The sequence below is a fragment of the Dipodomys merriami genome, unplaced genomic scaffold, assembly GCF_024711535.1.
Source record: "Dipodomys merriami isolate MVZ:Mamm:240054 unplaced genomic scaffold, mDipMer1.0.p SCAF_15, whole genome shotgun sequence".
NCBI lineage: Eukaryota > Metazoa > Chordata > Mammalia > Rodentia > Heteromyidae > Dipodomys > Dipodomys merriami.
The window spans coordinates 9096632-9111473 of NW_027202826.1; the positions used below are offsets into that span (position 1 = coordinate 9096632).

General features: G+C 42.4%; 1 protein-coding gene across 5 annotated transcripts in view; it reads right to left on the bottom strand.

Moving 5' to 3' along the window:
- The window catches only part of Iqcm (IQ motif containing M), a 273787-nt gene that overhangs the window by 174258 nt on the left and 84687 nt on the right, over nucleotides 1-14842 (bottom strand). For all 5 annotated transcript variants that reach the window (XM_070022187.1, XM_070022183.1, XM_070022185.1 and 2 more), the window contains one exon: nucleotides 3716-3799. In XM_070022187.1, the coding sequence (XP_069878288.1) occupies nucleotides 3716-3752 (37 nt within the window). In that variant the 5' untranslated portion in view covers nucleotides 3753-3799. The remainder of the gene's footprint in view (nucleotides 1-3715; nucleotides 3800-14842) is intronic.

A 14842-nucleotide genomic window follows, 5' to 3' on the forward strand; every position in this document is an offset into this window, starting at 1 on the left:
TTAATGAACCTCATGCATTAGTTTTCTCTTCTGTAAAATGAGGATAGCGTTGATGTTTGTCACAGCAGGCTGAAAAGATTAGCTGTCACTCACATGGCACCTAGTACAGGGCCTGGTGCACAATAAGCCTTCAGTAAATGTGAACTTCTATTGTATTTACTGGTATTATTCTATCACTGGTATTGGTGTGATTCTCTTATTTACATAGCTAAGTGCATTACTCAAGCCATCCTTTGATAACAAGACGATAACTCTCTAATAGTTTGAATGAATTGGCTTTCTACAGCACTTTCCTCCAAAATTAATGAATTAGCATGCCCCTCAACAAGAAAATCAGCTTGCAGTCCTTTCAGTTACTAAATACCCAACAAGAAAAAGAAATTATTATAAGCAAGATGGTTCGTGAAGAGGTTGACATGGTCATATTCGATTGCCCTAAAAATTGTAGTGTGTATTAACAATGAAGATGTGCATTCTTCCAGTCCACATTTAGGCTTTCTCTAGCCTAAAATGATCTTATACATGATTCCTTTTTATCTAAAGAAAAATACGTCCATATTTTATCATTTAGTGCTACCATTGTGAGCTCATAAATAGACTCTTCTTACTGCAGTAGGGGGTCGCACTGTTGTTTCCACTTAACCTCCAAATGATGACATCATAACCACCAAGTCTTTTCTGCATCCAGGCAGACCCGAGGGCTCGCACACATTGTGTTTTTCCATAACCATAACAAATGACTGGGCTTGTCCAAGGGCTTCCTTGCTTGCATTCTCCAGAGAGTCTTCCCCAAGCTTCCCAACGAGACAATCCTGAGCCAAGACATACAGCCACCTGGCTAAAGCCATCACTATGTAATCAGAATAAATGCCTTCCTGCCCCTGTGTCTGGGATTTCACAGTGTTTGAAAAGGCTCCCCTCCAGGTGTGTGTGTGGTGGCACACACCCATAATCCCAGAGGTAGAAGGATGGTAAATACAAGGTCAGGTTGGAAAACACACCAGGCCTCTGTCCACAACAAGAGAAGGGGGGGTCAACAGGAGGGAAGAAGAGAAGGAGAGACCAGAGGGAAGGAGGGAGGGAGAAAAGGGAAGAAGAGAGGAACTCAGATACACTCTGTTTATGCTCGATGAGGGTCAGGTCAGAATACATTCGCTGAGTACCTAGTTATCCCCATCTTCTAGGTGGTTAAGAAGTCTAAGTCAAATAAATAAATGCCATGACAGTCAGTGTGAAATTAACTAGAGGATGGTGTCAACCACCCACAACCAGAAGCTCCTGATGTACAGATTTCCCTTAAAAGAGATAAAAGCTTTTTAAATTACATCATTAGAGATAATATTTAAAACAGAAATGTCCCCAGAGAGGTAGCACAGAGACTGGAATCCAGGTCCAGGCAGTGGGTTTGAAGGTGCGTGTTGCTTATTTCACGCGCCCAGGAGGCTCTCCCTTCCTTCCTTCCTTCCTTCCTTCCTTCCTTCCTTTCAATCCCAGCAACCCAGAGCATCTCTGATTGGTGTATTTCAGTCTTCCTAAATTTCCTTTCCTCAGGAAGTAATCTCTTCACTGGGATAGCAAACACATCACATGTAAAACACAAAAGTTTTGTATACAAGGAAATGAGCAAGAAAAGGTCTCTGTTCTTCAAGATCTCCTTCTTGCAGCCAGCTCGGATGGGGGCAGAGCAGGAAGTGTCAGGGCAGGGCAGAGGAGCGGGGAAGCAGTCACTGCTTCTAGGGTAAAGCGAGTGGAAGCTGAGAAGTGAACAGAAACTGAATAAAAGCCACAGATGAACCCACATATATTCCATTCTATTCATATGTAAATGAAGAAGGTGACATATCTAACTTTCTCTCAAAAAGATTTGAAGAACCAAATGAAAGCCAGATATCATAAGGCATGTGGTTATATTTCGTTAAACGCATGGTCAATATTTTTCTCCACAACACCGTCCTCCTAAGGCCCACATGGGCAATCCCACACTGAAGGCTTTCTGCTGACACCTTTCCTCATTCCCCACTTCCCGGTCCTCTTTAGCTAAGCCTCTTTTCTTCTCAGTAGGTAATTAATAGGCCTTGATAGGGATTAATAGGCCTCCCCCATGCTTCACATACATACATAGTACTCTGGCATTTCTCAGACTGGGATTGGATTAGTTTTTTTTTTAAATGTAGGAGAATTCCAAGCTCACAATATTGGGACTTCAAAGTCATGATGGCCATAATACGAAGGCAAAATAAAACGAGCCAGGGGATGGCAGCTTGTGCCTATGCTAGCTGTTCAGAAAGCTGAGACCTGAGGACCAAGGTCTGAAGCCAGCCAGGGAAATGAAGTCCATGAGACTCTTACCTTCAATTAACTACCAAAAAGCCTGAACTGTAACTCAAGTGGTACAGCACCAGCCTTGAGCAACACAGCTCAGGGACAGCACCAGGCCCTGAGTTCAAGCTCCTTGACTAGCAAAAAGAAAAGAAAGGAAAAAAGAGAAAATAAAAGAAAAAGAGAAAGAGAAAGGAAAGAAGAAAGAAAGAGAGAAAGAAAGAGAGAAGGAAAGAAAGAAAGAAAGACAGACAGAAAGAAAGAGAGAGAGAAAGAGAGAGAGAACTGACAAAGAAAGAAAGAAACCGGGGAACACTCCTTTCTTTAAGCATCTTCCTCCCTCTCTGCCCTTTGCATCTTTGCATACATGCTTACTCTGTCTTCACCAGCTCTAGACAGATCCAGGGGTCAAGGGTCAGGGGGTCACGGTCATACAGGGTCAGAGCCACAGAGCAAAAGAATTTCCTAGCCGTGTTACCCAAGCCTGAATTGTCCAGATGGTTGCCAAAGCTAGATCATCAATAACCAAAACTCAATGTGTAGTAAGTCGTAACACGCTCCATACTTGAAACATGTGGAGAAAATAGATCTTAAATATTCATATGGCACACACGAAGGAAAGTGTGCATGGAAATGGATATGTTGCTTTGCTCCCAACCCATTCATGCATCATCATTAGCAGCGTTTAAATGTAAGCAATTTTTACATGTCAGAGATAACTCAATGCAAGTAGAAAAGGAGATAACAATGTAAAACTGCATTTGCAATTTAAAATTTTCTAGTCAGCACATTAAAAATAAGTGAAAGCAACACCAACTAACAACATAATAAGTGGTAGGAGAACATTTTCTTTTAATAAGGTATTCAAAATACAATCCTGTCAACATTAATGGATATTAAATATTAAGGGGATATTTTACTATTTTTTTCCCGACTTCCAAATCCCACTTGTATTTTATAAATACAAGCATCTCGGTTCATTTGCTAAATTTTTATGAGGGAGGAAAAAATGTAATCTGTGCTTCGGTTTTATAAAATAGTCATTTGGAAAACGTAGACCTACATACCCACGTTGCTCCAAGCATGCTTAAATGTCCTCCCATCACTGAATGATCCATCTTTAAGTTTAATTAAGTTTAATTTTACTTTAAGTTTAATTAAAATGAGAGGAAATGTTCAGCTCCTGGTTTTCGCCAACCCCATTTCAAGTACTTTGGACCCAGTGAGGACTAAAGTAAAAGTTCCTGTAGTTCTCTCGGTATTGGGTTCAAGGGGAATAAAGGGTGTGGTGTGCACTCTTGCAAGATCTGCCAATGGGGTTATTAATGGACACCCAGCCCCTTGGGAAGTGGACGTGTCATGCTCCGGGTGGGGTGTGCGGGGACTGCATACTCACACTTGTTTTTGGGGGGCACAGCTTGTACCACAGCCATGACGGACAGCAGGGTTGGTCTCCTTCCAGAATCGAGAACTCCAAGGCCTGAAACACGGTTACATTAAGTAATTGAGTGACGTCTGTTTTCCACCATTTCTTTCACTTACAGATGAACAGGATGAATAGCACTTCTATTTGTTGCTACTTCATTCCTCAGCCTTCAATGCCTGCTGCTGCACAAGGCAGTGACAGTGGCCAGCACTGGGCAGGGCTCGGTGCTCCGGACAGCTTCCCTCCATATGGCCTTACTGATTCTAAACAGCCTGGGATATGCTTAGGTGTGCTGCACACAGGGTCCTGTGGTAGAAGGAGCATTGTCATGAGTGTGGAACATTCCGCAGGTGGAGCCTGACAGGAGCTGATCTCTTAGGAGAGGACAGGGCCTGACCTGGGAAGGGGCCATGCTGTGGCCACTGCAGCCTCTCTGTCTTCCTGCCCTGAAATGTCACATGTGTTCCCTGTGGTGTGGTGCAGCCTGGAGGCCCTCACCAAAGCTGGACCACAGCCAGCACACCAGACCTCCACAACTGTGAGCTGAATCCTCTTTTCTCTGTAAACTGACCCTGCCTTAACTATGTAATTACAATATCAAAAATGAACTAAGAGGGATGGGAAGGGGAAAACAAGGAAGAGGCAACAATACTGGATAAGAAATGTACTCATTACCTTGTCCATGTAATTGTAACCCCTCCGGAACCATGGGCCCACATCCCACTGGAGAGCCCAGAGAAGTAAGATGTGCACAAGTCGAACTCATGTATTTGGGTCTAATTTCTCATGCCCGATCATCTGGTTTCTCACAGCTTTCCAACTAATACCCACACACACTTTTTTTTTTTAGAATCCTGCCTGTTGAGATTCGTTTTGTGTTAAATCTTCTACTTAGAATGCCCCATTCTCTAATCTATACTCATTGCTCCTAAATAGACTCCATTAACATTCTATAAATAACAATAAAAAGAGAAAACTTGATTTATAAAGCAGTTCCCTGCTGAGATGTTTGGGACACTACATAAACAGCTAAAGACAGCCACGAAAACACTATAAAGTTAATTATAACAAATAAAATAAAGGTGAAGCTGTTGAACTGTTCCCACAGAATTCTGCTGCACTCAGAATCACTGGTTTTTTGAGGGGTAGATTTAGACATTTGAGCAAGACATGGTATATTGTCAGTTCTGACTTCTACTCTCAATTTCATATTTTCTTCAATGAACTTACCAAAATTAATTGTCTGGCTCTGAAATGCTTTTGGAAAGTGTAGCTTTCAGAGAAGTTTTCAAATAATACAACTTTAAGACTGGAAGTTCTGTTAATTTACACACACACACACACACACACACACACACACACACACACACACACACATACACACACACTTCAAAGGCCAGGAGAGTCAACACAGGGATGTAAATGATCTCATCATGACATTGGGGTTTGTGAGTGAACTGGAACCAGAATTTGCCTCCAGACAAAGCACCGTTCCCCTTAACAAGATCCCCTCCTCTAGCTTTCTTTTTTTCCTTTACTTTCTCCCTACTCTCTGAATCAGCCTTTTTTCTACATTGCTTTAATGGAGATAGTATGACACCATGGCGAAAAGAAAGACTTTGAGCTCAAAAGGGCCAGGGTTCAAGAAACCCCCATAGCTTCAGGTGACTAAATACTCATTATCCCATGACGTGACTGGTTTTTGAACTGAAGGTTTGGAGTCCCGAGAGCCATTTTGGTCCCAGACACTTAGGACAGCTACATGCATAACTCTGTAAAGTATGGATAAAAGCAATTCCTGAGAGCTGCTGAGGCTGAAGGAGTGTGTGCAGACAGCAGGCCAGCCTGACCGGGAAGTGCACACACCTCCTCCTGATTCTCTTTCTGTGTCGGGGATGAAAATTTGTGGTGATTTTTTTCTAAAACAAGTTATATACAGCCAAGAAGAAGACACATTTTTGGAGGACAAGCAGCAGCAAAGCGGAGAACAAAGAACAAGCCAGGTGCCAGGGCTCACACCTGTAATACAAGCTACTTGGGAAGCTGAGACCATCAGGAGAATCACAGTTCCAGGCCACTCAGGCAGAAAGGCTGGAGAGACTCTGTCTGTAGAGAGGAGAGCTGGATGCGGTGCCTCCTTCCTCTAGGACCCCTGGAGAAATGAGAAGCCTAAAGAAAGCAGACCACAGCACAGGAGGGTGAAGCCAGACAGAGTGCTAAAACTCAAGCATGAGCCCCGAAGTGTTAAACCTGAACACCACATTATGGGGAGGGGGGGTGAAGGAAGAGGAGGAGAAAAAGAGGAAGAAGAAACAGAAAAATAGGAAGAGTAAAATGAAGAGGAAGAGGGGAAAGAAGTGGAGGAAGAGGGGAAGAAGTGGAGGAAGAGGGGGAAGAAGAAGAGAAGAAAGAGGAAGAGAAGGAGGAAAAGGAAAGGAGGAGTAGGAAGAGGAAGAGGAGGAAGAGAAGGAAGAGGAGGAGGAAGAAGGAAGAAGAGAAGGAGAAGAGGAGGAGGAAGAAGAGGAGGAGAAAAGGAGGAGGAGAAAGAGAAAGAGGAGGAGGAGGAGGAGGAGGAGGGGGAGGGGGAGGGGGAGGGGGAGGAGGAGGAGGAGGAAAAGAGAAAGGACAGGCAACACAAAGAATTCCGGAGAGTACCTCAAAGTCATAGTGAACATAATCAAGAACCCAAAACACAGAATACACTCAGTGGGATTGAGTCTGGAGCTGGAGGCCGGCCCAGTTCTCAAAAGCACACAAAGGCAACCAGGCTTGAGCTCAGTGGAGTCCTCAGAACACATCCTGTCCCCGTGTGAGGCAGGGAAGAACGTGGGGGAGGAGGGGGGATGGGGGAGGGGAGGCTCTGCTGGAAAACTAGCTGAGAAGTAGAAAATACAATTCCCACCTGTTGCTTGAGGCAAGCTCGCCATTAACTCCATATTTTAAGAGAAAGAGAATCAAACTATCTTTTTCTTCTTTTTTTTTAAACCACCAGGACTCAGCCAAGCCAGCTACTAGCTCAGAGACAGGACATGAAATTACCTCAATAGCACAGGTAACAGAGCCTCAGAAAACCAAGACAAGACCTACCTTAAACCGGGAAACCTAGTAGCAACCACAGTAATATGACTCATGATGTGATAAGCAAGGAAGTAAATGAGAAGATAAAACCTAAAAATACAATAAAACTTCCCATTCTACATAAGCCCAGAGCTGTAAAACAACTTTCAAATTATAAAACACATGTCCAAAACCAATACTGGGACAGACAGCCAATGATATCAACCCACTGGAATGGTAATTCACTCCATAGGAAATGAAAACTATAAAAGCATATGAAAAAAAAGAATTTAAAATAAGTAAGCTAAGACTCTACCCAGAGACAAAAGAAGAAATAATATTCCTAAGAAAAGAATATCAAAATATGAAACAAAGCAACCAGGACTAGGGATATGAAAAATAACAAATCAGCAGAAAAATAGCCCCTTTGGAGAAAATTAAAAGCTCAATATGCAGAATAAATGTAGATTGGACACAGGGTCAGGATGAGGGGATAGGCGGTAAACCTTGAATGATTTTCCAGATGTCCTCAAAGACACAGAGAAAGAAAAGATGAAATGAAAAATTTTTTAAAAAGATATACTGTAAAGTTTGAATGATTTCTTTATATGGATATAAAGGAAGTTCCAGAGAAATGGAAGAAAAGCAATATTTGCAATATCAGTGTTAAAAAATAACAACTACTATGTGACTCTGGAGACCAGAAGTATACACTACCTCATCTCAACTTCTAGTGGGTCTAGAGTAGTAGCACCCAGGCCCTACAAGAACTGACCCCCAACTGATGAGCCTCCAAAAGTCCACACCAAGGAGGCATCACGGAGGGCTTTGTGTAGGCCTGGACACTTGTTCCAACTCCACACTGCTCCCAGGGACCTTCACTGGACATGGCCAGTCCCAGAGGAGTCCTGGTCAGCCTCTTCTTCACCTTTGCTCAGCATCTGCTTCCTGGGGACAGCAACCAGCCACACCTATTATCAAAGCCACTGAGGACACACACTTCCTGTTTCATCACCGCCTCCTCATGGAAATGCTTTCTTTATTTGGAGCTGACACTGCCCTAGGTTTCCTCTTCCTGCTCTAACTTCCTAATGAGTCTCTATACCTGAAGATGTATGTGTGTGTATATACACATATGAGATGTATATTATATATGTGTGTGTGTGTACACACATATATGTGTATATACATATATTATGCAATACACATATCTGTATCTACATGTATACATATGTGGGGATACATATATGCATATCTACATGTAGCTACAGATATGTATGTACATATAGAAAAATAATGTACATATAGTTACATATGTGTAGGTATATATGTATATGTGTATATATCAAAAAGAATGTATAGATAGGTAGATAGATGTAGATATATTCCTGAGTCCCAGGCATTCTTGAAGCTAAATGGAGGCCAAAGCTGTAAGTGACACATGCAGGCCTGGCTGGTCCTGATGTCCTGTGCAAATCTCTGTGCTCTTCTCTTCTGCCTGCTGGAGTCGAGTAGCCTAAGATAGCATTCACACCTCGTGTTAAAGATGTCCAAGCCCCCAAACAAACAAAGGCTTGTCTTTCTCAGAGGAGAGCTGTCTAACTGAGACCGTCTGTTGAACAAATATTAAAAATGTGAACAGAGAAGCCAGACACCCATGGCTCACACCTGTAATCCTAGCTACTCAGGAGGCTGAGATCTGAGGGTCATGGTTCAAAGCCAGCCCAGGCAGGAAACTCCGTAAGACTCTTATCTACAGTTTACCACTCAGAAAACTGGAAGTGGCGCTGTGGCTCAAGTGGTAGAGTGCTCACCTTAAGCTGAAGAGTTGAGGAACAGCGCCCAGGTCCAGAGTTCAAGCCCCATGACCAACACACACACACACACACACACACACACATGCACGTACACACACACACATGCACACACACACACACAAAGGCAAACAATGCTGGAACAACTGGACAGATCAGAAAGGAAATTAACTACTTAAATATATTTTTAAGATGACAAATACTTAAAAGAGGCATTCAATAGATTTAAATACAAAGCAAAAGTAGTAAAAAGGAATAGAATATAGAATAGAAAGCATAGAATAGAGACTCAAATAGGAAGAATAGAATAGAATAGAATAGAATAGAATAGAAGAAGATATTACCAACAAAAGTGAAAGCTGACCTCTGTCCTCTGTTGATACTGTCCTCTGATAGCATCAAGCCTCTAAGCTATAGAGACCACAATGAAGGAGGGAAAGAAATGCTATAATAGGAACAAAGCTTCCAAGAGACAGGTAGAGGAGGTATAGACAGTGAGGAAGCCCAAACATCTGAGAGAAGCATGAAGGTCATGAGTCTGACCTGCAAGAAAAAATAATAGTGCGTGAAGGTAAGGACCCTGGAGAAGGGGGGGAGATGCTTCAGTGGGACAGGCGAGGATAAAGCCGCATAAGGTGACCAGATGCCTCTCTTCAAGTATTTTTTTTCTTTCTAAGTAAAAAGCCAGCAGTACATGAAATCAACCTAGAATAATATGCTCTTATTAAGAACTATTTATAAGAGATTAAAATAATAATAAAGCAGAAGGCTGAGAGTGAATTCAAATGTTCTTTTATATATTTGAATAGCTCATTAACAGAAATTCAGGTATTCATTAAGAAAGCACAGCCAATCTTTCTTCAGAGAAAAATTCCCCACTCAATTACCCGCTAAGGGTCCAATTCCTGGATCCACGCACTCAGAAACAACTTTTAGACAAGAAATACTGATTGTGTTGTTTGATTTGTATTAAATATAAGTACATAGCCAGGTGCCAGTGGCTCACATCTGTAATCCCAGCTTCCCAGGAGGCTGAAATCTGGAGGATCATGTCTGGGGGCCAATCTGTGCAGAAAAGTTTGCTAAATTCCATCTCCAAAAGAACCAGCCAGAAATAGAGCTGGAGATATGGCTGGCAGGCAAGCAAGCAGAAGCCAAGCAAGCACCAGGCCCTGAGCTGAAATACAGCACCATAAACAAAGTATATAGTATGTGAAACCCACCAGCAAACTGTGTTCCATTTATGTTTTTGTTGTTGCTTTGTTTTGTGCTGGCCCCAGGGCTTCAGCTCACAGTCGAGATGCTGTCTCTGAGTTTTTTTGCTCAAGGCCAGCGCTCTGCCATTTGAACGAGAGCTCTACTTCTGGAGCTTTTTTTGGTGCTAAACTGGAGGAAAGAGACTTTGTTTCCTGGGCAAGAGTCTCATGGACTTTCCTTCCTGGGCTGGCTTGGAACTACACTCCTCAGATCTCTCCTGAGTAGCTAGGATTACAAGCGTGAGCCACCTGGGACTGGCTAGATTTATGCATTTTATATATGTTTATTTACTTAAAACATGTTTCTGAGCTATATCAAAACAGAGTAAACTACATTATGAAGTCAGCCAAAAGGAAATAATAACAGGGCTGGGGACAGAGCTCAGTGGTAGAACACTTTGTCTAGCACAGATAGATAAGGCCCTGCGTTAATTCCCAACTCCAAAAAATAAAAATAAATTTCTAAAACAGCAGTTGGGGGTGGGGTACGTACGGCCCAGTGGTAGACCAACATGCTGAACATGTGTGGGGTCCCAGTTTCAATCCCCAGCAACAAATAAATCACAGTGTGTCACTAGCTTCTTCACATCAGACTTCTCCTGGGACTTTCTTTGCACCTTGCAACCAGAAGCCCCAGCGTTGTCATGAGCAAACTCACAGCAAGGCATGCATGAGATGCCTTTAGAGAAAACCGGTGTGGACAATTTAGTAGAGCAAGCTCTATCAGCCTGCCTGAAAAATCACACGATACGGGAACTTCACTCCTCCTCAGTTCTTTGAGCCACTCACTCACTGCCAGGACACAGGGTGTGCTGCCAGGGAAGAAGTGCTGAGAACCACACACATGATACACACATCCGGCGCTTCCTTCCATGTGTGACCTTACTGTGGAGCAACCCATGCTGAGCCGTGGAGCTCCTTGTGGAGCTCTTTGGACCAGAGTTCCAGTTTATAAAGTGATCCAAAAATAAGGAAGCCCCCGTGCGCTCAGGGATGGCCGGACAGGCTGGACGTTGCTCCCGACCCCAGCACCATGACACCCTGCCCCATTGCAGCTTGGATTGCTTTCTTCATCCAATTTCCCAAGGCACAACCAACACTGACTTTCCTTCCTCCCTTTACTCCTCATTCCTCCTAAAGTCGCTCCCCTTCTCCTCCTCCTCTTCAGAAGGGACAGGGACACCTTCCCTTAAAAACCCCTGCCAGGGGGGTTTCTCTCCTTTGACCTTCATGCCCGGTTAAGCTATTTGTGGCTATTTGTGTGTGAATGTGATTCCTTCTTCTTTCCTGCAAGAGTCTTACGTATAATATTCCCTGTCTGAATGATCATAAGACTCCTGGGAAGTCCTTGGGAGTGTGCAGAAACACTTTGTCACACAACAGATGTGGTGATAAATTGCAGTGAGTGTGTGCGTGGCACAAAGAAGATCTACAGAACATACATCTAGGAGCAGACCCAGATGCCAACACCTTGCAGGACGTAACTTTCTTAGAAAATGGCCTCAGTTCCTCAAATACATATTTATTTCCCCAAACACAATTAGTAAGGGGGAGAAATGACATAAATGTATGGACAATGATGAGTTACATGATATACACAGGGAAAACTGAGACTCATAGAAATAGAGTTGATATGATTAGAAATAGCTCCAGAAGAAACAGTTGGAGCTTAAAGTAAGGAACTGAGTCATTGATCTCTATTGATAAGGCTTAATTATCAATTGAGATCATAGGGCCTTATGATCTAGCTTAACTTTTGCCAGGCAAGGTTGGCACGCTACCACTCGAGCCACAGCTCCACTTCCAGCTTTCTTCTGGGTAATTGGAGAGCAAAGGCTCACAACTTGCCTGGTCTGGCTTCAAACCTCAATCCTCCAATTTCAGCCTCCTGAGAGCTATCAGTGCCTAGATAAGTTTCATGATTAAAGGCTAAGAGATCTGGACATATTCACTTAGGACAAACAGAAAACACAATGACAGAATGGCAAGCAGATGACTGACAATTTTAGGGAGAGAAGCCTTAATAAAAATAATAATAATAATAAAATAATGAATGAATCCGTCATTAGTGTAGCAAGTAAGAAGTAAAAATATAAAAATTGAGACATAACAAGACAATGTGGAACTAATTTTTAAAAGGTTTAGAGTGAATTTTACAAATTCACTTATCTTACAAATGTGACAGCATAAATTCTTCATTGATAGGGAAGTGTGAGGCCTCATGAGTTTGGAAGTCACAGGCAGAACAAATCAGATTATGAGCATGGTCAGCAGCTTCTCGCCTGCCCTAACAGGGCTGAGCCTTACTAGTAGGTGGATTCAAAGATAGCCCCAGGATTCAGGGGAAAGCTACCATCTTTCAGAGTTCACACCCAAACCACCACTCAATCACAGCATTTTCTCTCATTACCTGTGAGGTAGTGAGACAGGGCTAGCTGCTCAGGACCGTCCTATGCATGCAGGCTCTCCTAAGAAGAATGCTGAGCACAAAGGTTGTGGAATTCCACAGTATAACGGCATCTCTTCTCTTTTATTATTATTGGTCTTTAAGTAGTTGTACAAAGGAGTTGCCACTTAACAAAGCAGTTTATGAACACCATGCATCTTGACCAATGTCAGGCCTTTCAATATTCTCACCCATCCCTCCCCTCCCCACGCCCCTTCCTTCACTCTTCTTAACTTTGTAGGACACACATTGGATTCTTGACTACCCTCTCCCCCTCTTCTCTTCATTCATCAGCCACATTCCCCAGGACCGCACCCCACCCTTGGTAAGTACCTGCCTCCTGGTGTTTATTTTCTCTCTCAAGCTCTGCCCTTTCTATGAGGCAGCCCCTGCCAGGAAGGGAATTGTATTTAATTGCCTTCTGGTTTCGTAAGTGTTGGGTAGAGTTTCACATGAGAGATTTTTTTAAAATATAATAATGATGTCTCCTCCAGATGAATTTATTAAACGTCTATTCAGTTGTAATTCAGGGATAAAGTTCTCCAAAGACCTCTTCAACCTTAACAAGCAGATCCCAAAATAACGATTTTGTTTAAAACACCTTCCCTGATTGCTTTTATCCAGGGGTTCTAGGGATGTTATTCCCTTGCCATGCAGTGACTTTTAATAGCTGCAATAGTAAAATAAATAAATAAATAAATAAATAAAAATAAAAATAAATTTAAATATATATTTATGTGGGGTGTATGTGTATATGTACCCACACAACCAGGCCATGCCCTATCACTCCAGATACCCTTGAAGAACAAAGGGGAGGGGGAGCATCCCCTTTGCTCCTTAGGAATTCTTTACCCAAACTTGACTTAACTTAGGTAGGCTTAAAAAAATGCCACAATTTCCTCCTCACATTCCCCGTCACCACCGCCACAGTCAGGCAGGAGCAAGGTGGGGTACAGTGTCCCCACTAGCATACAACAGCCTGCGATTTACAGAACATCAGAAAGCAGAAGCAACAAAGCTGAGCTTGCATACCATGCTAGTAGTTCAAAAGGTGCCCAATCCAGATTTGGCAAAAACCAAAACAAAACAAACAAACCCACAAACTCTTGGCAATAGGCACAGTGTGTTATGTTTTATTTAAGGACATAAATAAATAGATTAATAGACAGACAGACAGACAGACAGAGACAGACAGATAGATAGATAGATAGATAGATAGATAGATAGATAGATAGATAGATAGATAGATAGATAGATAGATAGATAGATAGATCGATAGATAGATAGATAGATAGATAGATAGATCGATAGATAGATAGATAGATAGATAGATAGATAGATAGATAGATAGATAGATAGATAGATAGATAGATAGATAGATAGATAGATAGATAGATATGCAAAGGCAGACTTTTTATTAGGTTCCTTAAGGAGGAAGAAAAGCTCTGGGAAATTCTCACTATGAAATGAGTGGAAACGAAATCCCACAGAAAGAGGAAATGCCAGAGGAATGAGGAGGAAAAGGGAGAGCTTTGGTGGCAGCCTTGGTGGTATATATTTGCCTGGAAAGGATGCATTTTCCTGAAGAAAATGAAACTTTACACTGCAGAAGAAAAAGGAGGTGGGGCATCTAGATCAAATATGTGGATCACAGAGCCTGAGTTTTAAGTTGAGATAAAGACGCTGTTCCACTAGTGTGGGAGCAGACAGGACAAACATCATACCTAGATAAAAGTTTGACATCTCGTGTGTGTTTGTGTGTGTGTGTGTGTGTGTGTGTGTGTGTGTGTGTGTGTGTGTGTGTGTGTGTGTGTGTGTGTGTGTGTTGGGCATATGGTTTGGACTCAGCCTAGGCACTTCCCTAAGCTTTATTTAAAGCTCAAGTCTAGCATGCTACCACTTGAGCCACAGGTTTTAGGGTGACTAATTGGAGATAAGATTCTCACTGACTTTCCTGCCCAGACTGGCTTCAAAACATGATCCTCAGATCTCAGCCTCCTGAGTGGCCAGGATTGCATGCGTGAGCCAACGTCACCACTTATTTCTTAGCAAACATAAAATGTCTCAAGCCAGAGAGCTCTAGGCTTCAGTGATTTACGTAAAATTTATTGAAATTGTTTTTACTACTACAAACGATAGCCCAGACTCCATCTCAGAATTGCTTCAACGTCTGTCACACACTGACTGTCACAGACACCAGACACCATCAGTACAGGGGCTCAGAAAGAGAGCTGGGTCTGCCACCAATCTAGAAAATGATAAATAAAAACATAGCTGATAGCATACAGAAAGATGTTTTCCTCTTTCAAATCACTTCAAAAACTACTTGGAACATATAAAAAGAATAAAACATCTATTTCTTCAAGAAAAAAAATATCCTTGCAAAATTTAGAAGGTAACCAAGAGGCAGGTGCCATAGGGTATCTCACACTGGGATTGTGGAAATCAGCCCAATGCCCTCCCCCTGTGTAGCTTGTTTTGTTTTGTTTTTGTTTCCCCATGACTTTTTCTTTCCATATATTTT